Source organism: Mandrillus leucophaeus, unplaced genomic scaffold (genome assembly GCF_000951045.1).
Source record: "Mandrillus leucophaeus isolate KB7577 unplaced genomic scaffold, Mleu.le_1.0 Scaffold714, whole genome shotgun sequence".
Lineage (NCBI taxonomy): Eukaryota > Metazoa > Chordata > Mammalia > Primates > Cercopithecidae > Mandrillus > Mandrillus leucophaeus.
The window spans coordinates 262,044-288,642 of record NW_012107742.1 but is presented as its reverse complement, the minus strand read 5'-3'; the positions used below and the strand labels follow the sequence as shown (position 1 = coordinate 288,642).

Below are 26,599 nucleotides of genomic sequence, written 5' to 3'. Positions count from 1 at the left end.
TCAAAAAAAAAAAAAAAAATAGAAAAAGGATCTGAATAGACATTTCTCCAAAGAAAATAAACGACCAATAAGCACAGAGAAAGATACATGTTCAATATCATTAGCCATCAGGGAAAACCAAATCCAGGTCACAAGATATCCACTTCACACCCACTAGGATGGCTACAATCAAAAGACAGGTAATAATATTGGTGAGGATGTGGAGAAATTGAAACCTTCATACACTGCAGGTAGGAATGTAAAATGGTACAGCCACTTTGGAAAATAATCTGGCACTCCTTCAAATAGTTAAACAGAGAACTAGTGTATGATTCAGTAATTCTATTCATAAGGACATGCTCCAGAGAAATAAAAACATTTTCATACAAAAACCTGTATACTTATTTATAATTGCATTATTAAAAGAAAAAGTATCATGATCAAGTAGAGTTATTCTAGGAATGCAAGAGATAGCTTAATATTTTGTTGATAAATAAAGAGAAAAAGTATGATTATTGAAAGATGCTAAAATTTTGATAAAAAATTTTAGTTTAAAAAAACTTAGTAAGCTGAAGAGAGAAGAAAATTGCTTACAATCATTGAGCATTATTTATAATTGCCAAAAAGTGGAAGCAACCCAATGTCCATTAACTGATAAGCAGATAAACAAAATGTGGTCTGTCTAAGGATAGAATTGTTTTTGTATTTGGCAATAAAAAGAAATAAAGTACTGATTTCATCTATAACATGGAAGAATTTTGAAAACATTTCACTAAGTGAAAAAGCCAGTCACAAAAGACCAAATATGGTATGATTCCATTTATGTGAAAAGTCCAGAATTGACAAATCTATAGAGACAGAAAGTAGATTAGCAGTTACCTAGGACACAGGGATTGCAGTGGGGGAATGGGAATATGATAGCTATAGAGTGCAGGGTTTCTTTTTATGATAGTCATAATGTTCCAAAATTGACTGCTGATAAATGTACAATTCTGTGAATATACTAAACAACACTGAATTACATAACTTTATTTATTTTATTTTGAGACAGAGTCTTGCTCTGTCACCCAGGCTGGAGTGCAGTGGCAAGATGTTGGCTTACTGCAGCCTCCGCCTGTCGGGTTCCTGCAATTCTCCTGCCTCAGCCTCCCAGGTAGCTGGGATTACACGCATGTGCCACCATGCCTGACTAATTTCTGTATTTTTAGTAGAGACGGGGTTTCACCATGTTAGCCAGGCTGGTCTCGAACTCCTGAGCTCAGGTGATCTGCCCACCTCAGCCTCCGAAAGTGCTAGGATTACAGGCGTGAGCCATTGTGCCCAGCTGCGAATTACGTAACTTTACATAGGTAAATTGTACGGTTTGTGGAGTGAATTTCACTAATGCTATTAAAAAAAAATATTTATGTGGCATCTATTTATGTGCCTAAAATGCAGCTATCATGATCTTTACAAATGACTGATAAATTTCACTGTAAAAATTCTGACAAGAAGCTATTACAAAAATGATTCTTTGCTACTTTATAGAATTTATTTTAATTTTTTTTTTTAAGTAGAGACAGGGTCCTACTTTGTTGCCCAGGCTGGTCTTAAACTGCTAGTCTCAAGTGATCCTCCTGCCTCAGCCTCCCAAAGTGCTGGGATTACAGGCGTGAGCCACCACACATGCCCAGCCTGTATTTCTTTTTCTGTGAGTTGCCTATTCACATGATCATTTTTTATTATCTTTTTTTCTCCTAATGATTGTAAGCAAACTTTTCTTCTCTCTTTAGCTTACTTTTTTAAATCAAAATTTGCTATCAAAATTTTAGCATCTCTCAATAATCATACTTTGTTTCTTCCTTTAATTAGCAACAAAATATTTTCATGTTAAGCTATCTCTTGCATTCCTAGAATAACTCTACTTAATCATGATGTTTTTTCTTTTAATATAATTTCCGAACTCAGTATCAACACTCTCATTTTCCAGGTAAGCAGACTGAGCCTCAGAAAGGCAACGTTTTAGTTTGTTTGTTTTAATTTTTCCATTATAGCACACATCCTAGGATACTAGATAGTCTTTAATTGGGAATCTAATAAACCACTTGTAACCCAGATTTTATGATAAACAAATGATTTCCAATGCTTTACTAAATTTCTTCACACACCAATGTTAAAACCACTTAGGCAGTAATGATGTCATTTGGTAAAATGGGATTTTTTTTTTCTTTTTGAGACAGAATCTAGCTCTGTCACCCAGGCTAGAGTGTAATGCTGTGATCTCGGCTCACTGCAACCTCTGCCTACTGGGTTCAAACAATTCTCCTGCCTCAGGCTCCTAAGTAGCTGGGACTACAGGCATGCGCCACCACGCCCGGCTAATATTTGTATTTTCAGCAGAGATGGGGTTTCTCCACTGTTGGCCAGGCTTGTCTCAAACTCCTAACCTCAGGTGATCCGCCCGCCGCGGCCTCCCAAAGTGCCGGGATTACAGGCATGAGCTACTATGCCCAGACAGGATTTTTTTTTTTTTTTGAGACAGGGTCTTGCTCTGTCACCCAGGCTGGAGTACAGTGGCACAATCATAGCTCATTGCAGCCTCAACCTCCCAGGCCCAAGTGATCCTCTCGCCTCAGCCGCCCGAGTAGCTGGGACTATAGGTGTGCACCACCAAGCCAGGTAAATTTTTTAAACTTTTAGTAGAGGCAAGGTCTCACTATGTTGCCCGGCCTGGTCTCGAACTCCTGAGCTCAAGCCATCCTCTCGCCTAGGCCTCCCAAAATGCTGGGATTACAGATATGAGCTACCGCACCCAGCCGTAAATTGGGATCTTGCTCAAAATCTAGTCCTTCCCTTATATTTGGGCTCAAAATATATTATTTTGAATGACAAGTCAGAATCAAAAAATTGATTGTGGTTCAAGAATCTATTACCTATTTCCTTTGAATCATATATTGTTAAGAATATTGGTCATACAGGTGACAAGTTTATTCTAGCAGATTTTTTTTTGGTCTGAGATGGGGTCTCACTCTGTCACCCAGGCTAGAGTGCAGTGGCACAGTCACAGGTCACTGCAACCTCTGCCTCCTGGGCTCAGGCCATCCTCCCACCTCACCCTCCCAAGTTGCTGGGACTACAGGCACCTGCCACCATGCCTGGCTAATTTTTTGGGGTTTTTTTGTGGAGATGGGGTTTTGCCATGTTGCCTAGGCTAGTCTCAAACTCTGGGGCTCAAGCAGTCCACTCTCCTTAGCCTCCCAAAGTGCTGGGATTACAGGCATGAGCCATGACATCTGGTAATTTCTTTTTTTTTCTTTTTTTTAGAGACAGAGTCTTGATCTGTTGCCTAGGCTGGAATGCAGTGTGTAATCATGGCTCACTCGACCTCCTGGACTCAAGTGATCCTTCCATTTCAGCCTCCTGAATAGCTAGGACTGCAGGCATGCACCACCATGCCCAGCTGTTTTTTAAATATTTTTGTAGCGATGGGGTCTCACTCTGTCACCCAGGCTAGAGTGCAGTGGCACAATCACAGCTCACTGCAACCTCTGCCTCCTGGGCTCAGGCCATCCTCTCTATGTTGACCAAACTGATCTCGAACTCCTGGGCTCAGCCCCCCAAAGTGTTGGGATTACATGTGTGAGCCACCACGCCCAGCCTCAATAATTTCTAAAAAGGAAAATTATTTTTCCCACTCACCTTTTCCAGATCAAGTTCCTTTAAAAGAATACTTGCATTCTTATTTGCTTCTGCAGCTTGCTGGTCTTTAGCCTTCACAATGGTTTCAACACATTGATGACATTTTTTCAACAGTTCCTACAGCAGGAAATAGAATTATGTAAATATATAATGAAACATAATATAAAGAGGCCAAATAAAACTTAAGCTGATGAGCACATTAAAGTCCAGAGGTTAAAGCTCAAACTGAAAAGTCACTAAACCAAATGAAGTTATCCTTTGAGTCCAGTCATGTATCAATCTTCCACAAAAATAAGACACCATTTCCCTAAAAACCTGCATGTCCTTAGGAAGTCTTCTCATTAGGCTAATGGTTTAGTACCTTAGTGTAGCCACTGTGACTATGGTCCACAGTAGAAATCTCAAAATAGTTTATCAAAACTATTATACCCCTCTATTTTACAAATGGAGAAACAAAAGCATAAAGAGATCAGGTAACCAACCTTTCAGAATATAAAAAGAACAAGTTCCTAACTGCATACTTTGGCATATCATCCACAAAGAACAAAAATGCGCTTCAGTAGCATATTAAACTTACCTTATCTGTAATTGTTGCTATGTATCTCATGCATTCTATATCAGAAGGGAACTGATTTACTTCCTTTACCAAATATTGAACAACTTTTACATGACCCTATAAGAAGTAGAACAATCTTAGACAAGATAGCATGAAAAGAAAAAGTATTCTTAAGAATAAAAATAAAGTAAAACAAAAAAAATTACAAAGGAATCCCTTGATTTTGCATATATGCTTACCAATTTAAGAATAAAAAGGCAAATACTTTCAAATAGAATATTAAGTTTAAAATGAAAATTATGAAAATAAAATAAGCATTCAGCTTATAAACAGAAAAGCATAAAAACAAGAATGTATGCTCAGGAGTGGACGGTGGACTAGACAACATTTCTCCTGAAGTTAATCCCACTGAAAAGTAGAAAAGGCTTTTGTAGAAAAACAGTTATCTCCTAGAATAAATCTATTAGACAAACATTGGTGATATAAAATGAACCTCAGTGTAAAAGAGAAATGAATCCTAAAACAAATAATTTTTTAAAATTTCAAAGTCTTACTTTGCTTCTACTTCACTAACTAAACAAGGTGTACTATCACAACTTTCTGAGCCTTAGGACTTGAATCTAAATAAAACACTTTCTAAATGCCATTATCAAGGGTTGGAAGATCTATAATCAATTCTAAGCATATCTTTTTTTTTTTTTTTTTTTGAGACGGGAGTCTCGCTGTTGTCGCCCAGGCTGGAGTGCCATGGCGCGCTCTCATCTCACTGCAACCTCCACCTCCCAGGTTCTAGCAATTCTCCTGCCTCAACCTCCGGAGTAGCTGAGATTACAGGCGCCCACCACCATAACTGGCTAATTTTTGTATTTTTAGTAGAGACAGGGATTTACCATGTTGGCCAGGCTGGTCTTGAACTCCTGACCTCAGGCAATCCACCTGCCTCGGCCTCACAAAGTGCTGGGATTACAGGGGTGAGCCACGGCGCCCGGCAAGCACGTCTATTTTAATCTAACCAAGCTTGCATAGTTTCCCTTCCTACTCAGGTTCTAAAACATCCTCAAGAATTAGTGTGATGGAGATAAAAATCAGAGAAATGCTTGCCTCTGGGGCAGGGAAGTGATTAAAAGTGGGCAAGAGGGAACCTTCTAGGGTTACGGAAATAATTTATATGTTTATGGGGTATGGGTTACATGTATGTATACATTTATCAAAACTAAACCACGTACCTTAAGATTCATGTATTTCACTATATGTAAATTGCACTGTGCTGAACAACTGAGTATATAAACAGTGCTGAAAAAGATGGTCATGACTCTTGTCCTCATGGACCTACCAGTCTAGTTGGCGAGACAGGCATTAAAATGGTAAGTACATGTTTGAAGATATATTTACAAATTGGGATAAGGAAAATCAAAACTCATCTATAAAAGAGAACCAGAGGAACCTTTTTCAGATTAGGTGTTAGTGACATACTCTTTGAGAAGCGACATGTAAAATTGGAGCTAACAGATGAGTAGAGAAGTGAGTTAGGTGAACAGCAAGGGAAAACATTTCAGGAAAAGAAAACCAGTGAGCAAAGGCCCTGAGGCCGTTGAAAATTTAGTGCATTTGGCCGGGCGTGGTGGCTCACGCCTGTAATCCCAGCACTTTGGGGGGCCGAGGCGGGCAGATCACAAGGTCAGGAGATTGAGGCCATCCTGGCTAACGTGGTGAAACCCCGTCTCTACTAAAAATACAAAAACTTAGCCGAGCGTGGTGGCGGGCGCCTGTAGTCCCAGCTACCTGGCAGGCTGAGGCAGGAGAATGGCGTGAACCCGGGAGACGGAGCTTGCAGTGAGCCGAGATTGCACCACTGCACTCCAGCCTGGGCGACAGAGCGAGACTCTGTCTAAAAAAAAAAAAAAAAAAAAAATTAAGTGCATTCTATGCCAGTAACTAGAAAACATAGTGGGCAAAAGGGGATACTAGCATAAATGATTTGTCTGGGGAGGTTGACATGAAGCTTATTATGCAGGTCTTTACAGGCCCTAATAAGTAGTTTATAGTTTGGGAAGCTATAGCAATGGAAAGGCTTTAAAAAATACAGCAGATAAGTGAACTTTAATATATATGAGAGGCTGGCCATGAACTTTAATATATATGAGAGGCATAGCTCATGCCCATATCTTAGCACTTTGGGAAGCAGAGGTGGTAGTATTGCTTGAGCCCAGGAGTTTGAGACCAGCCTGGGCAATATAGCAAGACCTCGTCTCTACAAAAAATAAAAATAAAAAAAAATCTGAGCATGGTAGTGCACACCTGTGGTCCCTCCCAGCTACTCAGGAGGCTGAGGTGGGAGGATCACTCAAGCCTGGGAGGATGAGGCTATAGTGAGCTATGATCATGCCACTGCACTCCAGCCTGGTTGATAGATTGAGACCCTGTTTCATACACAAACATACACACACACGCAAGCACACAGAAGATACAGTAAGTTTTTATGAAAGTCTACTCCTTTTTGTTCCTCTTTAGGTAGGAAAAAATCCATCTGCATATAAAAGTTTTTCTTAAATCTTCTATTTTATGAACAATATATCACAAATAGTCAAGACACCAAGTGATTTAACAACCAAGTTGCTTATAGCGAACTACCACATAGCTCTTAGATTTGGCCACAAAAGAATGGAAAGATAAGGTCGGGAGCCTGTAATCCCAGCACTTTGGGAGGCCGAGGCGGGCAGATCACAAAGTCAGGAGTTCGAGACCAGCCTGACCAATGTGGTGACACCCCGTCTCTACTAAAAATACAAAAATTAGCCGGGCATGGTGGCGCACGCCTGTAATCCCAGCTACTCAGGAGGCTGAGGCAGGAGAATCGCTTGAATCTGGGAGGCAGAGTTTGCAGTGAGCTGCAATTGTGCCATTGTACTCTAGCCTAAGTAACAGAGTGAAACTCTGTCTCAAAAAAAAAGAAATGAACGGAATGATAGCAGTGATTTTTCTATGGAAATATACTCAATTCTCCAAGATAAACTTACCTTTCTCACACATTTTTTAACTTAGAATTGGCTTAAAATTATTACATTTGATCTTTCTTCCCCCATATCAAATTACCTTGCGAAATGCTGACATAAGGGGTGTGATTTTCCGGTTATCTGCTGCATCCACATCAGCACCTGCTTGCACTAGCAACTGCACAACATCAAAATGACCTCCATTGGATGCCAGCCAAAGTGGTGTATTTCCCTTTTTGTTACGAACGTCAATGTGGGCTCCTCTATAAACAAAAGCATATTAATACAGTTTGTTTCCTATAAGAAGAGGCTGGCTTTTTCTAGTTTTTCTTTATCATCTTCTTTTACAAAATAACTTACAAATAATCTTTTCTTAACAATGTCAATAAAGTAAAACAATGTTATTAACTTTAAAAGCTCTGAAAAAGTTCTACATATAATAGAAAAGACTCACCTATGAATCAGGAGTTCACAAAATTTGTAGTGACCTTTGTCTGCTGCTATTGTTAAAGCAGTATCTCTTGAGGAAGGCACAGGGGGAGCATTAACATCCGCTCCTTTATCAAGAAGAACTCTTCCAACCTCTGCATACCCTCCAGAAGCTGCTTCCATCAAGGGGGTAAGACCAGTCTGTTTAAACCAATAAATTATGCAATTAAGTCACATAATTTCTTTTTTAAACTATTCCATGAACCAAAACTAAGCTACATAATTTCTTTAAAAAACTGAAGCAATTAACTTTTAAAACAATTCTAGTTCTGATTAACTCTCATAAAAGAGCTAAGCAATATTCTGCCTTGAATTTTACTAAACAGCAGTAAAAATTGTTACTCAGACATGCTAGAATGAACTTAAAACATGTTATGTCACGCTAAAAAAAATTCCGTAACTTCTATACTTTTATGAATATACTCAGATAATTTCTCTGCACAATGAATAGAGATATTAAAAATAAGGAGATTAAAATCACTTTATAATCACTTTATAATCTTTTTTGCATATGTGCCTTTGGTACATTAGTCTCCAACATTTTTTCAAAGGACATTTCCTACTGGTACTATCCAAAATAACACAGATTTCTCTAAGACTTTTAATGGATAAGTGACACACAATGAATACTTGTAATAGAAAAAGACAAACTGAATGACAGGAAAGACTCATTTCTCTTTGTGTAGTAAAAAGCTATGGAAAAACTACACTTCCTCATTACTTAGATTAAAAGAATGTAAATGTTGCACTAAACTTTAAGAAGTGAGAGGAATTTCAGGGAAAAAATACAAGATTTCCAGTCAAATCTTTCCAATTTGAAATGAGCACTAGATTCGCTGTTGACTATTAAAAATTCTACCCAACCTATGTCTTTCCAGAGTTGTAAGAACCTTGCAGTTCTAAGCAAAGAAATAAAAGCCAATGACATACTAACTCCTATTTTCTTTTCTCTGTGTGTGTTTCCTGCATCTATGGAGATTATTTGATGACTCTTCTCCTTTATTCTTTTTTTGGGGGGCCACGGGGGGACAGAGTTTCTCTCTTGTTGCCTAGGCTGGAGTGCAATGGCGTGATCTCTGCTCAGTGCAACCTCCACCTCCCAAGTTCAGGTGATTGTCCTGCCTCAGCCTCCTTAGTAGCTGGGATTAAAGGCACCCGCCACCACATCCAGCTCATTTTTTGTATTTTTAGTAGAGACGGGGTTTCACCATGTTGGCCAGGCTGGTCTCGAACTCCTGACCTCATGTGATTCACCTGCCTCGGCCTCCTGAAGTGCTGGAATTACAGGCGTGAGCCATCGCGCCCAGCCTCCACTAACTCCTATTTTCTTAATACCAAATAGTCATGAAGCTGTCAAAATCTGCCATGGTCAAATTAGATGTTAGCTGCCCTAAATTTTTAACTTATGAACTAAATTTTTGCTTGGGATTTTTACAAATGATAACCACATGCCTCATTAAAAGAGTTCTTTAAAAGTCTACAGTATAAGAATTAATACAAAATAATCTTACTACATTCAAAAGTTGTAAGCTGCAGTATTAATAGAAAGCTACTCAAGGCTGAGGTTGGGAAAAGTACTAATTCTGTTTTCTTCTTTGTCCTTAATGAAAGTCATGATGGTGACAGTATGTCACTCACTACTATACAGCATAATCCCTCAATTCTGCATTGGGGTATCAGTTTTAATTTATGATAATTTAAAATATTACATTCAATTTGTGTTAAAATGCCATGTTCTTTCTACAGAAACGTATCTGAAACAGTTGACAAGTAAAAAATGCTTACCTTTGCCCTATGTTCAACATTGGCTTTTCGGTCCAGAAGCAAACTCACTACTTCTGCTCGGCCCTGGAAACAGGCCAGGGTGAGAGCCGTGTTCCGATTGGTCTCTATCTGGGCATTAATGTCTGAACCCATATCAAGCAGCAATTTTACTGCAGGAACATGTCCATTCATTGCAGCCAACATCAGGGGAGAAATACCTAGTTTACTCCCAGTCCTAAGGGGGGAAATGTGCTTAGAAAATTAAAATAATATATTGCCTATTATTTTAGAAAAGCATTAAAAATGAAAAGGTTTCACTAAAAAGAGAGGTTTCTAACATCAATGAATAGATTTTACTTGTTTCGACCAATAATAAAGAATAAGAAAATGTCACAATTTAAAACATAATTTCTGGCTGGGCGTGGTGGCTCATGCCTGTAATCCCAGCACTTTGGGAGGCCAAGGCGGGCAGATCACCTGAGGTCGGGAGTTTGAGATCAGCCTGACCAACATGGAGAAACACCATCTCTACTAAAACTACAAAATTAGCTGGGCGTGGTGGTGCACGCCTGTAATCCCAGCTACCTGGGAGGCTGAGGCAGAAGAATCGCTTGAACCCAGGAGGCAGAGGTTGCGGTAAGCTGAGATCGCGCCATTGCACTCCAGCCTGGGCAACAAGAGCAAGACTCTGTCTCAAAAAATAAGTAACTTAAAAAATAAAACGTAATTCCTATTTAGGGATTATAAATTTCCAACTATATATAATAAAATACTATTTCTGAGATCAGATGAGATTGGGCATGTTTAGGGTGGTAGGCCATAGAACAAAATACTTTTTGAAATGAGACCTCTTTATAAGCAGCCACATTACCGAAATAAGCTGAGATTATTTATAAACACATTATAGCTGTAATAATTGGCTTTGCAACTTTAGTACTATCTTAATTTAAAATGGTATCTGTCAAAATGTTTAGAGGTAGACATTTAACTCCAAAGTAGTAACTACTAAACATGAACAATAAAATGAACAGGTAATACCTTGAATTAATTTCTGCCCCAGCATTAAGCAGAATCTTAATGATATTAACATATCCTCCAGACGCAGCTAGACTCAGTGGTGTATAATCAGATACGTTCCTATGTTCTTTATTTGCACCTCGAGCCAGCAGCAAGTCTACCACCTACAAAGTAAAATATGGAGAAGAGAGTTTACACCAACGGCTCAACTTACAACGAAGGAAACACAAAGAAACAGGACTTATAACAGGACTTATCAGATATATAAATATCTGATATTTTAATTACATTTCATTAGACCTTAAATATTGAAATATCAGCACTAGAGAAATGGATTCAATTTCAGGAATTTAGAGCTTTGAAATCCCAAGTATACTGCAATAACAAGATGTTACCCTTTCTATTTGTCATTTATTGGGCAATAAATTTGCATTTCATATGTGTTATAATTGTGATTCATTTAATTTGAATAAATGTAAGGATTAAGATAATTTTTATTTGGCTTTAACAGCAAGAAACAGATTTTTTAAAAGGGGATTTATGGCCAGGCATGGTGACTCCTGCCTATAATCCCAGAACTTTGGGAGGCCGAGGCAGGAGGATCCCTTGAGGCCAGGAGTTCAAGGCCAGCTTGGGCAACATAATGAGACCTCATCTCCACCCTCCTGTTCCCTCCACAACCCCCCACCAAAAAAAGGGCATTTACATTCCCATAAAACTTAAGAGAAGTACCCATTCCTCAGAAAGTATATGGAGCATGTCAAAATACGTGCAGGGCCAGACATTCTGGCCCATAACTATAATCCCTGTACTTTGGGAGGCCGAGGAGAGAGGATTGCTTGAGTCCAGGAGTTTGAAACTGGCCTGGGCAACAACACATGACCCCATCTCTATAAAACAGCCCTACCTACTTGGGTGGCTGAGGATTACTTGAGCCCCAGATTTCAACGTTATAGTAAGCTATAATTGCGCCACCACTCTAGCCTGGGAGACAGACCAAGACCCTGCCTCAGAAAAACACACAAAATACATGCAAATTTTATTCATGTAGCTAAAATACGAATCATATGCATATTTTAAAATACAAGCAAAATATTTACAAAATGAAAATTAACATTAACATACCTCCTGACGTCCACCAGAACATGCCAATGAGAGTGGAGTATCCTTAGTTCGTTCGGACTGTGCTTCTATATCTCCACCTTTATCCAAAAGGATTTCAACAACTCCAACATGCCCTGCTGTTGCTGCCAGGATTAGTGGTGTAAAACCTAAATCAGAAAATGAAAATCTTAAAACAAATTTATGTTTTTAAATTTTTTTAAAGCCACTGTTTACAGTTCTCTAGCATTTAAGCAAAATAAACCCTTCAGGGCAGACACTGATAACAATTTAACATAAAACTGCTCTAAACCCTTATTTGTTAGTGACCAAAAAACCCATAAACACCTAATTAAAAAACTAAGTAAAAATTATTAAAGTTCACACTCATAATGAACTTTGATGCCTCTGTATGAACTACCTTTGGATTAAGAAGGGCAACCACAACTTGCTCTATTTCACTAACGATCTACAGTCTAGTTTTTGAATTTTTGGAGAATTATTTGGCTCTACAGAAAAATGAATCTGGATATTTCTAATTGAAATAGGCTTATCCATCTTATCACTGAGATAGTCTAGGAACTATTTATCAATAATAAAAAAGTTAAAAATTATTTTTTGATGTAACTACACTTGGATTTTATTTCTGACTGATATTTACCTTTTTTGTCTCTATGTTCAATTTTGGCATCCCGTGCAATGAGCACAGATACAAGTTCTTCATGACCACCCGCACAAGCTAGTGTTAATGCTGTGTCATGATTGCTCTCAGTCTAGGAGAAGAAAAAAAATAAGTTAAAATTTTTTTAACAGAAGTTACCAATTTAAGAGCAAATAATACTTCTTTCACAATAAGTGTAGAATGATAATTTTCCTTTCCAAAGAAAATCAGAATGTGCAGTATAAGTTTAAATAAAGCAATCTACTCACATGTGCATCAATGTCAACTGAAGGATACACAGGAGGCATTGATTGGGAAGCCACATTGCTTGTAGTCTGTGAACAGGATTCAGGTGTAAGACACTCTGTGGTCTGAGAAGAACTGTTGGAACCAGTGGGCAGTCTGGTACTCACAGCTGAAAAACAATATTCATATTGCTAAATTCCACTTAAAAGAGTAAGGTTATTTACACACAGAAAAACACAAAAACAGAAATTTCCATAGCAGTAATATATAGTAATAGTAAAATCACAAGCTTTGGAATCAAACAGACCTACATTTAAATATTAGTTCCAACACTGACTTTCTGATCTTGGGCAAGTAATTTAACTTCTCTGAGCTTCAATTTTCCCTATATGTAGAATGGGGATAATAATGGTACCTGCCTTGGAAGGTTATTGGAAAGACCACGTGAGGCAATGCAGATAAAATACTTAACACAGCACCTGATATTTAGTGCATATACATTAAATAGTAGTTTTTTACATTGCCAATAGGGAGGAAAAAACATTTCCACAAATAAAAGTAAATAAAAGGAATTCTAGATTTTAGTTTGTAAAAGTCAATTAGATAAAAATATCCTGTGTACAATTCAAAAAAAGGGGCCTGGGGTGTGTCTGTAATTGCCCACGCCTGTAATCCCAGCACTTTGGGAGGCTAAGGTGGGCATCACCTGAGGTCAGGAGTTTGAGACCAGCCTGGCCAACATGGTGAAACCCCATCTCTACTAAAAAAACAAAAAGCTAGCCGGGTGTAGTGGTTTACATGCCCCTAATCCCAGCTACTTGGGAGGCTGAGGCAGAAGAACTGCTTGAACCCAGGAGGTGGAGGCTGCAGTGAGCTGAGATCATGCCACTGCACTCCAGCCTGGGTGACAGAGCTAGACTCCATCTAAAAAAAAGTGGGGGGAGGGGAAGGGAGACAAGTTCAAGTATTTCTCACATAAATAGCAGGGAGTATGTGTTTTCAAAATTCAATATTTATTTTGAAAATGTGTTAAAAAATCAATATCTGAAAGTCCAACTATTTTTAAAAAGAACATTGAAGTTCTATTTGAGATCTCAAAATGTGGTTTGAAAACTGAGTTAAGGCTGGGCGTGATGGCTCACACCTATAATCCTGGCACTTTGGGAGGCTGAGGTGGGCACATCACCTCAGGTCAGGAGGGTTGGGAGTTCAGGACCAGCCTGGCTAACATGGCAAAACCCCATCTCTACTAAAAATACAAAATTAGCTGGGCATGGTGGAACGCGCCTGTAACGCCAGCTACTCGGGAGGCTGAGCCAGGAGAATCGCTTTAACTAGGGAGGTGGAGGTTGCAGTGAGCCAGGATCGCGCCACTGCACTCCAGCCTGGGCAACAGAGACTAAAAAAAAGAAAACTGAGTTAAAAGAAATTATGTATTTTATATCTCTGAATATTTCTTATGTTTCATAAGAGATGGAGTTTGACCACAGAGGGAAACAGGACCTATCTCAGGGATGTTGTGAGTAGTCTAAGAGATACTGTATATAAAGCATTTAACACAGTGTTTTTGGCAAATGGTGTGTGATCAATAGATGTAACTATCAGATATTTTATAGAATTGTCAATACTATTATTCATTGTATTGAAAAATAAAAACATTACTATTCACTCAAGAAAGGAAAAACTCAGAAAAAAACATATAATCAGTAATAATATACAAAAAAATCAACAAAGCATCAGTGATGGCAATAACCTTACATTTGCACCCAGATTAAAAGTCAGTCAAAAACACACAAGACTTAAAGAAAAATGTAAGCATTTTAAGTGTTGGAAAATATTTTCTGTCTAGAATTTTTGATATGACTAGATCCCATTCAAAGATACTATTCACAGGTGTGAATGACTCAGTTTAGCAGATTACTAGTTTAAATAAGTGAGCAAAGTTTAAGATGCCCCGATATGTTTCTACATGAGCTACCCAGCTCATCCCCACCAACATATATAACGATCTTGGCAATACAAATTTCTCCAGCTTCTGTCATCACATAGATAACTATTTAGTTACAAATAGGAAGAATTATTACATATGTTTGTTTCACTTATAAGAATATGCAAAATGGAAACAAAGCCTTAAAATTTTTTGTCATTTTTTTCCTGGAAGAAGTGGTCAAGAAAAAATAATAGTAATAATGGAAAATTGTTGTCATTCAATGAGTTAAAAACAGATACTATTTTGTTACACCTCCTGGAAATAGCTGATATGTTTGGAAAACTGCTTGAAAAAACAAGACACTGAAGATTAATATGTTACAGAACCATTCTAACAGTAAGACTTCAACAGTGGTCCCACGATTATTAACATATACTTTAGTAAAGAACTACTTTTCTATCAGTATTTTATTTATGTTATCTCATCTCTCTTTTTTATTATGAAAAACAGGTATATAAAAATTTTCTTGAATAGTTGATTAGAGTGCCATGCCAGAATGTGATGTTATAAGAAACTTCTTCACAGAGTTGGCTTTTAAAAAGTACTTTTGTGCATTTAACAGCTTTGTTAACAAAAATGTGTTGTTACAATAATTACTATACATTTTTGTACTACATTATCCTAGAAGCATTTTTTCACTCCATGTAATAATGACAGTCAGAAACATTCCATAGCAAGTGCCTTTAATAGGACTAATCACAAATGAAAAGTTATAAAACTAGAAAATAGCAAGAGATTTAAAAAGTGCATGTGGAATAAAGGTTGTATTAAGAGAAAATTACACCAAGAATATGACATTTTCATAAATTCTAAAATATTTCCTACCTCTGAATGAAGTATCTCTGAAAGTGACCACGACAGACTGCTACCACAAACGTCTATATATATAATTCAAATTAAACTTACACGGCATGCTTTTTTTTTTTTTTTTTTTTTTTTTTAAAAGAGGGTCTCTATGTGTTGCTCAGGCTGGTCTTGAACTCTTGGCCTCATGCAATCCTCCCACCTTAGCGTCCCAAGTAGCAAGGATTACAGGCGCAGAGTCACTGTGTCTGACTATTTATCCACTATTTTAAAATGAGGTGAGAGAAGAAGTAAATACAATATTCTACCGGACTTTTTATGAAGTTGAAGAAAGTTTTGTAGGCAATATGGAAGACAATAAATATTATTTAAAAATCCCACTGATACTAGGTGTACATAAAATATGTTGTGAGTTTTTTTTTGAGATGAAGTCTCGCTCTGTCGCCCAGGCTGGAGTGCAGTGGCACGATCTCAGCTCACTGCAACCTCTGCCTCCAAAGGCACGTGCCACCATGCCCGGCTAATTTTTTTGTATTTTTAGTAGAGATGAGGTTCCACTGTGTTAGCCAGGATGGTCTCGATCTCCTAACCTCATGATCTGCTTGCCTTGGCCTCCCAAAGTGCTGGTTAGATTAAAGGTGTGAGCCACAGTGCCCGGCTGTTGTTAGTTTTTAAGAAATTTAATTGCTATAATCTGTTTTATGTATTGGTAACTTTATTAAATAGTTCTATGTAAATAAAAACCTATGGCCGGGTGTGGTGGCTCACGCCTGTAATCCCAGCATTTTGGGAGGCCAAGGCAGGCAGATCACAAGATCAGGAGTTCGAGATCAGCCTGGCTAACATAGTGAAACCCCGTCTCTACTAAAAATACAAAAAAATTAGCTGGGTGTGGTGGTGGGCGCCTGTAATCCCAGCTACTTGGGAGGTTGAGGCAAGGAGAATCGCTTGAACCTGGGAGGCAGAGGTTGCAGCGAGCCGAGATGTGTGACAGCGTGAGACTCAGTCTCAAACAAACAAACAAACAAAAAACTCTATAAAATATTAAGGTTAATCAGAAAAAAATATTTAAAGATTTTATTTTATTTATTTATTTTTATTTTTATTTTTGAGACAGAGTCTCGCTCTGTCCCCCAGGCTGGAGTGCACTGGCGTGATCTTGGCTCACTGCAAGCTCCGCCTCCGGAGTTCACGCCATTCTCCTGTCTCAGCCTCCGGAGTAGCTGGGACTACAGGCGCCTGCCACCTCGCCCGGCTAATTTTTTGTATTTTTAGTAGAGACGGGGTTTCACCGTGGTCTCGATCTCCTGACCTTGTGATCTGCCCGCCTTGGCCTCCCAAAGTGCTGGGATTACAGGCGTGAGCCACCGCACCCGGCCTATTTAAAGATTTTATTGCAAATCTCCTTAAGAGGATTTCTTAATTACTTTTTAATTCTTAAACCTATATTCACTACTACAGTTATTTAAAGATACTTTAACAATTTAAGAGCCTATTAAGATGCCAATGATAGTAACAACATAGTAAAAAGCCAAAAACTGTATTAAAACTTACAGGTACATCAAATCTTAATATAAAAATAAGGGAAATGATTAATAGAATTTCAAAGTCTAAGGAAATAACAATACTTAAAGATAAATCAGAACTTTAAGTTGACACATATGCATGCATATTACATCTAAGGTTCTTAAACTTGGCTGAACTGAGTTTGAATCTTGGTACTTACTAGCAACTTAATTTCCCTAAGCTTCAGTTTTTTTTTTTTTTTTTTGGAGACAGAGTCTCACTCTGTTGCCTATGCTGGAGTGCAGTGGTGTGATCTTGGCTGACTGCAAACTCCGCCTGCTGGGTTCAAGCGATTCTCCTGCCTCAGCCTCCCGAGTAGCTGGGATTACAGGCATGCACCACCATGCCCGGCTAATTTTTGTACTTTAGTAGAGATGGGTTTGACCATGTTGGCCAGGCTGGTCTCGAACTCTGATTTCAAGTGATCCGCCGCCCGCCTCTGCCTGCCAAAGTGCTGGGATTACAGGCGTGAGCCACAGCTCCCGGACAGTTTGTTTTTCAACAGAAAAATAGAGGTGGGAAAAGGACTTATTTAAAGTATAATTATAATTAGCCCATGAGATAAAGTATATTTACCATTTATTATAGAAGTTGGTGCATGGTAAAAGCTCAATAAATGTAAATAAATTGATATTAGTTGATTTCTCACCAATCTTCGTTGAATTGAAAATTTTGGTCAGGCGCAGTGGCTCACGCCTGTAAAACCAACACTTTGAGAGGCCGATGCAGGTGGATCACTTGAGGTCAGGAGTTCAAGAGCAGCCTGGTCAACATGGTGAAACCCCATCTCTACTAAAAATACAAAAATTAGCTGGGTGTGGTGGCAGGTGCCTGTAATCCCAGTTACTCAGAAGGCTGAGGCAGGAGAATCGCTTGAACCTGGGAGGTGGAAGTTGCAGTGAGCCGAGATCAAGCCACTACACTCCAGCCTGGATGACTGAGTGAGATTCTCTCTCTCAAAAAAAAAAGAAAATTTGACTAAATATTTCTAGAGCTGCTCAATGGTAAAAGCTATTTTGAATTTCTTTAAATTACTTTATATTCCTAGACATTTGAACTTTGAGAACGACTTGCTATTATGGTAACTGCTAAAAACCCAATGCTCACTTTCAGAAGGACTTGAGGAACCATGTTCCTAATCAAGAGTTTATATAGTCTGTTTGGAACTATATCATGTATGACACATATCAAACAACACACTAAAGGGCTAAGTTAATCAGCTAATCAAGTTGCAACATTAACAAATTATATAAACAACTTATCACAACAAATACTTTGAAAGAATAGCAATAAGGAAATAATACTATATTTAAAAAGTAAAATGTTTTGTTATCATACATCTAAAATTCTTCTAAAGTAAAATTTACTTCTAAAGTAAAATTCTAAAGTAGAATTTTAAGATGTACAGTATTCTCTCCTTTACTAATACGAGGGGTAAGAACTAGAGTTAAGTAAAATTAATTATATCTTTGTCCTACTCTATAATCTTACCAATATGTTAATATATTTTACATTGCAGAATTAAGTATTAACCTAATTCACCCTTGCCTTATTTATTTTACCTTCAACATAAGAAAATTAAGACAAACTTTGACTTAGGAAAATATAATATTTAAATTTAAGATGGGTACATCATCTTGAATAAAGAAAATATAATTACTGCCATATAGTTCAAAACACATAACCTTCATAAAAATGGAAATTTTTACATGAAGATAATTTTTGTACTTGTTGGCTGATTTAAAAGTTAAAACTTATTAATAAAAGAATATTGTACAATGTGGTAGGTATTAATGCCTAACACAAATTAAATTTTATTTGTTTACATTAAACAAATAAAATTATATATTAAAAGATAATTTCTAAGCCAATTTTCTAAGTTTCATGCAAACTTTGTAAAAGACTAATTTAACAAATACTTCAGTGAAATAAAATTTGATGTCCCTTAACACCTACAAGTTCCTTTTAGAGCTGTTTCTACATTCTTTAAAAAAAAAAAAAAAGTTCTAACATAACTGAACTGATCAGTAACACAGATTTCATAACTGCAAACTATGCACTTAATTAGGAACATTATAATGCTAGTTACAGAACCCTACATCTTAAAAATGTTATTCCCAGTTCACCAGTTTCATCATTATTATTCATAATCATACTTCACATTCTAAAATCTGTTTTTACCCAGATTATAAATTAGAATTCCAAATGAACTACAATAATTTAGTCATAATTTATAACAACTTTCAATGCCAATAATACAAAATTAATTTGTGCCTACCAACTGAAGACATAAAAACCCAAATTAAAGAACAAAGAGCCTAACTCCTTAAAATATTTCCCAGAATTTTAATTTTCTTTAAGAAAACTAAGGCATTCCTCCTCTGCACAATGATACCTATATACATATCAGAGGAGCCTCGAAGGCAATATGACAATTCTATAACCATTGGAAGTCATACACATGCCCAATAAAATTCCTGATTTCAGTAATCTTATTCCACATTTAAAAAGATTCAGTAAAGATCAGGAAGACTAAAGGCTCACAAAAGAAGAAAGGAAACTGAGATAGCATAATTGGGATGGGAGAAGGGGAGGAGAATATGACAAGAGGCAACAGACAACAGTAAGGAAAAAAATGTTGCAATCAAGAGACAGAGGACTGGCCTGCCTTTGAATATCACTCCAGCTACATCTTAGTTCTTGGTCTTCATCCACTGTCAACAGCCATTCTGGCTGCATTTCTGAACTGGGCTCTCATGGAGGTGATACATTCACCAGCCATCTTTAGGAAGGTAAATGATTAATTGCACTGTTTTCCCACTGCTGCAAGGACAATGAAAGGGAAAGTAAACTTGTGCACCTCATTTCATATCTAGTTGTAATTTTCCACACAACAATAAACAGAAACATATACTTCAAGGTTATCAGGCCTTTTTTTCTGTGTGTGTGTGTGTGTGTGTGTGTGGGTGGGTGGGTGGTGTGGCTGTGTGCTTTCATTAAGAAAGTTAATGCAAAAATTCCAATCTTCAAATCATCAAGTCACAATAATTTTAATGCACCTTAATCTTCTTACCACAAATATTATAATATGGAATACTTAGTTTTCTCTGAAAATCCCATTTAATTGGAAATACTTAAGTTGATCTCATAAAATTATAAATTAAAAAAGCAGTGTGATTTAAAATTTCCAAACATGAAAATCACCAGCAGGAAAATTTTAAGTATAATCTTATATGAATAATTCTAAAGCCTACAAAGAAATTCCACTTTGAGATCCCCTACCCAAGTCATAACACACGGTGGTTTTGATACCAAAGGTTTAAAATAAAGGATTGTGGCAACTTTATTTCTTTGCCTTTGCAATATGACAAAAAAGAAGAGGGGGAAACACACTTTTGTGTGTTAGTGCTATTGGGCTTAGTTAATTCACTTCCAAAAGACCTCAAGAAATGGGTAATTTTACAAAGATAGTTCTAAAATGGAAAAGTACAAAGTCTATGTTTTTGGAGGGGTATATAAAGAAGTTGAGCACACAGATTAAAGAGAAATTATTACAGATATATTTCTTAACCCACCTGCTATCAGGTCATCAAGAGTGTCGGTAAGCGTCTGAGCTGGAGTTGCAACCATTAGTCCATCTGGTTCTTGAACTAACAGCCCCTGATCATGTCCAGTAATAGCAATCTGAGGCTGTCCTACTATCTGCTGATTACCTGATACTTTCTGAAGTTCAAGAGAATTTGTCCCATTAGAACCTAAGTCACTGGAAAAGTTACACTGTGGAGATGATAAAGGCTGGACTGGGACAAAATCAATCTGTTCTGCCGATGGTGGAGACTGTTGCTCATCATCAACATCATTATCTTTAAATAAGATTGTGTCAACCTGAGGTAACTCTGAAAAGTGATCCTCTGGGAGACTACCATCTCCTTCCCCTTCCGGGAAGACTCCTCTATGAGAGCACTGCTGGTGTAGAGACACTGTGTCTTTCTGACCTTTGGTTTCCAAGTATTCTTTGGTAAATTGCTGCTGTGTTTTCATCTGCAACTGCCTTTCCACTTTCTGCAGTTCTTTCAATATTTTCTTCTTCTTCTGGACTTGCTCTTCTCTGTTCTTTTTAAGTTCTTCTATCTTATCTTTGTTCAGAGGTTCACCTTGAATTAACTCCAGTGACTTAAGCTGTGCTTTTTCAATAGCACTAATTCTTTGTCCCAGTTCATTCAGCTTGCCTTCAGTCTCCTCAACTATGCACTCCAAAGGCTGGTATGGGTGAAAAGATGGCAGTAGGTCCTGATCTGCTACCTGGAGGGAACTGGACTTCTGCTTGGATGTACCTAAGCACATGAAAAATGTTTGAAAAAGTGCCACGCTAAAAAAAAAAAAAAAAAAAGAAAGAAAAAAAAAGAAAAAAAAAAGAAAAGAAAAGAAAAGAAAACCAGCCTCCCCTCCCACACACACAGACCTCCCTCCCAAAACCCTTATAACTAATGTTATAGAATGAATGTTCAGAGTCACACCAGAGTCACACCAGTGTTAGGCAGGTTAAAGCCTATACTCGTCTACTTCACGCAGCACAAACTAGGATGTTGCTAATTCAAAAACTGTGAAGTTTTAAAAATCTACTCTTTAGGACAGGAGGATTTTGGAAATTAAGTCAGGGGCAGGGAAAAGGAAAACAAAGAGGCGAGAATCTCAAAATTCTGCTGATTAGATTGGACTTTTTAAAGAACACCAAATCTAAAGCAGTATCAAAATAGCGCTGAAAATACCAGAAATGTTAACTGCCCATTTAGAACAATCATTCTTTTAGCAATATTAACTCTGCGAGCAATGCAGAGTTAACGCAAAAGACCAAAACTTACAGATCAAAGTAGGGGAAAGTGTTTTTCAGTCAAAATATTTTTCTTCTTATATTGAAATATGTGAATCAGTTTTTTCAAGACATGTCTTTCTAAAATTCTCCATTAAATATACCTTTAACACATCTGTACTGGAACACTGTTAAACTTACTACACAATGGACAACTTGCATTTAAATGAACCTTCAAGTAAATTCTGTCTATGAGAGAAACAATAAGTGATCCTAGGAGAAAATCACACTTTCCATTTAGGGTTACTCATACTGACAGTATATGTTAACAAACAAAGGCAATGTATATTATTTTAAGGTTTCAAATTACACTTAAGTTACTTCCTTTATAACAAATCAGCTGAAAAATAATTATCAATATTAATAATCCTAACATCTGGACATGAAATGAAGGACATAAATTTTTTGACATACAATACCTACTCTGAGGCAAATCTAAGTCTTAATCTTACTTAGAAGAAGTAGGACTAGGCTGGCCACAGTGGCTCACGCCTGTAATCCTAGCACTTTGGGAGGCAAAGACAGGCGGATCACGAGGTCAGGAGATCGAGACCATCCTGGCTAACATGGTGAAACCCCGTCTCTACTAAAAATACAAAAAATTAGCCAGGCATGGTGGCGGGTGCCTGTACTCCCAGCTACTCAGGAAGCTGAGGCAGGAAAATGGTGTGAACCCAGGAGGCGGAGCTTGCAGTGAGCCAAGATCACACCTGGGCAACAGAGCGAGACCATCTCAAAAAAAAAAAAAAAAAAAAAAAGAAGTAGGACTATTCAGCAACAAAAGGGAACAAACTACTGATTCATGCTACAACATGAGTGAACCTCAAAAACATTATACTAAGTGAAAGAAGCTAGACACAAAAGACCACACATGGTGTAATTCCACTCATATCAAAAGACCACACGTGGTGTAATTCTACTCATATCAAATCTACAGAGACAAGGCAAATCTATAGAGACAGGGACAGCAGTGGCTGCCTGAGGTTATAGCAGTGAATATGAGGATCAGTTGAAAACAAGTATAAGAGATCTTTTTGGGGAGATGGAAATGGTCTAAAACTAGATAGTGATGATGGTTACATAGCTCAGTAAATTTACTAAAATTCATTGTATTGCACATTTAAAACAAGGGAGCTTTATGGTATGTAAATTAAACAATAAAGCTGTTTGAAAAAAAAGCCGGGTAAAAAAGTTATCTATTATTTTGAATTGCAGTCAACATATATGAATAACATAGGTAATTTGGGAATTTTTAAAATAAAATCATCCATTGTATTAAAAATGATTCTCAAGTCCAAAGGAAAAAAGGTCAGAGACAAAAAGTGTTCTGAATTTCAAAGGGGTGACAAAACTACTAAAGAAAAAAAAATTAGAGATTCATCTACTTTTTTGCTAGAATAGAGATCTCAAAACTGCAGGTAGCTCAAACATATGCAACATGTGTCATCACTAAAAAAGTCTAAGTTTTTCCCCTACATACTGTCTTTAATAAGGTAAGATGACCACAATTTCAATATCACTGCAATCACTTCCAGAGGCTTAGTTATTCCTTAAATTGCAAAGTACATTGTCTATATTCAATTTATATATATATATATAGTTTTAAGAGATGGGGTCTTGCTATGTTGCTCAGCCTGGTCTTTAACTCCTGATCTCAAGTAATTCTCCAGCCTCAGCCTTCCTCAATTTATATTTCTATCTGAGCAAAATGATGGAAAAAGACTTTGTTCTTTCAGAGTAAAAGCCATTAGATTTGTGAGTTAATTTTATTATTACTTTCCTAAGACCACATAGGAGTCCCTGTTTTGATTTATGGCATTTGTTTAAAGTGCCTAATGACAATCAACAAGAAAAGGAAGGTAAATGGTCACAAATAGCAATGTACAAATCCACAACAATAACAAGGAAATATTCAGTCATGTGATAAATTCAATGACATCACTCGAGTACATTTAGAAGTTCTACAAAGACTGAATGGTCCTTTAAACATCCATTAGTTTCAAAACACCCTTGTATACTTACTAAGTAATTTGTATTTAAGATTTAGGAAAACTAGCTAAGAGTTCAACACTAACCAGACTGGTTAGTAATTATGTTATGACCCCACTGGACATTCACATATTTAAAATCTTTATAAATAGTATAATCCAAAGTAAGAGTACAATTTTGAGGAAGTAACAGATAGGAATGGCCCTGTCTATCTTGTTAACAAATAATATGCAAGAAGTGTGGAACACAAGATTACTAAGAGTAACTTATTTAACTTAATATACAAACTATAAGCCCAGAACATATGTAGCATTAAAAATGGAAGATGGCAAAAATGATGCATAAAAAGTGGTTCATCTCAAAATAGCCATGGAGTTAGTGGAATTGCCTAGATACACGTCAAAGCACTAACACAAGCTCTAACATCAAGAATAAAACAGATTGGTGAAAAACAGATAATGATTAGTCCTAGAAGCTAAAGCAACATCTACACTTTCTGGGTAGAGATTATGACAAGTATTCTTTTAGCAACAAAATTTTCAATAGGTGATAATTAGTATTATAAGATACCAGAAAATAAAAGGGTTCTATCTCCTTCAAACAGCTTACAGTGTCAGATACAAAGAAATCTATTCACTGGTATCAGTGAATGATATCATAAAGTACTATTTAGAAATATAGGTGGCCGAGTGCGGTGGCTCACGCCTATAATCCCAGCACTTTGGGAGGCCGAGATGGGTGGATCACCTGACGTCAGGAGTTCTAGACCAGCCTGACCAACATGGAAGAACCCCGTCTCTTCTAAAAAATGTAAAATTAGTTAGCCCGGTGTGGTGGTGCATGCTTGTAATCCCAGTTACTCAGGAGGCTGAAGCAAGAGAACTGCTTGAACCCGGGAGGCAGAAGTTGCAGTGAGCTGAGATTGTGCCAATGCACTCCAGCCTGGGCAACAAGAGTGAAACTCCGTCTCAAAAAAAAAAAAAAAAAAAAAAAAGAAAGAAAGAAATATAGGTAAAGTCGCCATTTCATCTTTTTGGTTTGGTTTCTATCCTATTCCTTTGCCTCTCACTTTCCCTCCATTAACAAAACTAGAAAAAGTCTGTAGTAGAAGCCATGATCTAGTGACAGCTTAAACATGGCCTTTATTTTTTTATTGGCCTGAAGGAATGAGGTGGACATATATTAGCCAAATATTTTGCTTTTTATTGGATTGAGCTTAATCCTATCAATCATTTTTGTATCTAAAATAATTAGTGCATTGTACAATGGAAAAATAATGGTCAATGGGAAAAAAACATGATACACAGAAGGATCTAGACTAGATTTCATATTTCCTTACTTGGTTTTGTCTATAAAATTTAAACCTTGTTCTGCAATTCCCTTGCTTACATTATCACACAGTACCCTACTAGAATGATTTTTAAACAGCATTCCCAACTGGGTCTCAAATAGAAAATCAGGTTGAGAAAGTATAACTAAAAATAACACAGTGCATCAAATGTAGTAGAGTGTTTATTATCCACTGGAATTTCTCTTTTGATAAACAGATGTATGATGTGTCCTGGGCTTCAATATAAAATGTTTCTTATTGTGGTCATAGTCAAAAATGAAAGCCACTAACCTAGAACTGACTTATTTTTCCTTTATGTCTAATATTCATCTGAAAATTTCCCACACTAACAGGACACATTATACATCTTTAACATAGCAATCACTTAACTGTGTCCAAATAAACATCTGTGTTACACGTTAACAGATTAATTCAGTCTTCTTCCTATTACTACAAGTAGTTATATGTTAAAAGATATTATCAAATTTGGGCATGTGTAAATCCACATAAGAATGATTACATAATGGAAAGTGACTAAAGAATATTAGCAGTCAAGTTTCCAGAGGAATACTCAATACCATTCACTGTATATACAATTTTTCTATATAATTTTAATGATTTGATATAAAAATGTGAGAACTTTTCATGTCACTTACTCCAAAAAGCAACTCTAACATATAAAAGCAGCATGCTAATTTCTTACTTTACATTTACACTTCTGTTTTCAATCTCTTTCCCACCATTCTAGAATGCTACTTCTTGATTACTTTTTAAAAACATCTCTTTAATCACAATGTCTTTCTTAAAAATGCTTAAGAATTTTCTTCTGCCTTCAAAATAATCTATATTCTTAGCCTAGCACTCATTAATTTATTCAATAAGTACTTAAACATCTAATACAAGCAAGGCATGGTAGATCATATAAAGATGAGCAACATAAACCCTGCCCTTAAGGAGCTTACAGTCTAAGTGGGGAGATGATGCTCCAAAGAAATTCTTATGTAGATCCATAAAGGGACTGTACAAGTATTTTCATCAAAGCGTTGTTAGTGGGGGTGAGAAAATAGAGGCAATCGGGATATTTGTCACTGGGAGAAAGGACAAGTAAAAGCATGGAGAATATACAGGGTGTGAAGCACTATGCTACAGGTAGACACAATCTAGAAACAGGTGGATAAATCTTAAAAACAGTATTGAGTAAACAAAGGGAAAAAACAAAATGGAATCTGTAGCACAATACAATTTATGTAAATTAAAAATACAAGGTAATCACCAGGTGTGGTGGGTGACTCACACCTGTAATCCTAGCACTTTGGGAGGCCGAGGCAGGCAGATCGCTTGAGCTCAGGACTTCAAGACCAGCCTGGGCAACATGGCAAAACCCCATCTCTACCAAAAACACAAAAAATTAGCCAAGTGTAGTGGCAGGGCGCCTGTAGTCCCAGCTACTTGCAGGGCTGAGGCAGGAGGATTGCTTAAACCTCGGAGGTTGGGGCTGCAGTGAGCTGAGACTGCGCCACTGTACTTCAGCCTGGGTGACAAAGTGAGACACTGTCTCAAAAAAAA

The 26,599-nt window shown here is 37.2% G+C and overlaps 1 protein-coding gene across 2 annotated transcripts in view; it reads right to left on the bottom strand.

Annotated features, from left to right (window-relative positions):
- LOC105528348 (ankyrin repeat and KH domain-containing protein 1) overlaps positions 1-26,599 on the bottom strand; it is a 130,467-nt gene that overhangs the window by 17,792 nt on the left and 86,076 nt on the right. For both annotated transcript variants that reach the window (XM_011965058.1, XM_011965059.1), the window contains 10 exons: positions 20,420-21,178; positions 12,508-12,653; positions 12,239-12,350; positions 11,602-11,747; positions 10,498-10,640; positions 9,481-9,694; positions 7,661-7,836; positions 7,307-7,469; positions 4,235-4,330; positions 3,658-3,774 (listed from right to left, as the gene is read on the bottom strand). In XM_011965058.1, coding sequence (XP_011820448.1) covers positions 3,658-3,774; positions 4,235-4,330; positions 7,307-7,469; positions 7,661-7,836; positions 9,481-9,694; positions 10,498-10,640; positions 11,602-11,747; positions 12,239-12,350; positions 12,508-12,653; positions 20,420-21,178 — 2,072 coding nt within the window. The remainder of the gene's footprint in view (positions 1-3,657; positions 3,775-4,234; positions 4,331-7,306; positions 7,470-7,660; positions 7,837-9,480; positions 9,695-10,497; positions 10,641-11,601; positions 11,748-12,238; positions 12,351-12,507; positions 12,654-20,419; positions 21,179-26,599) is intronic.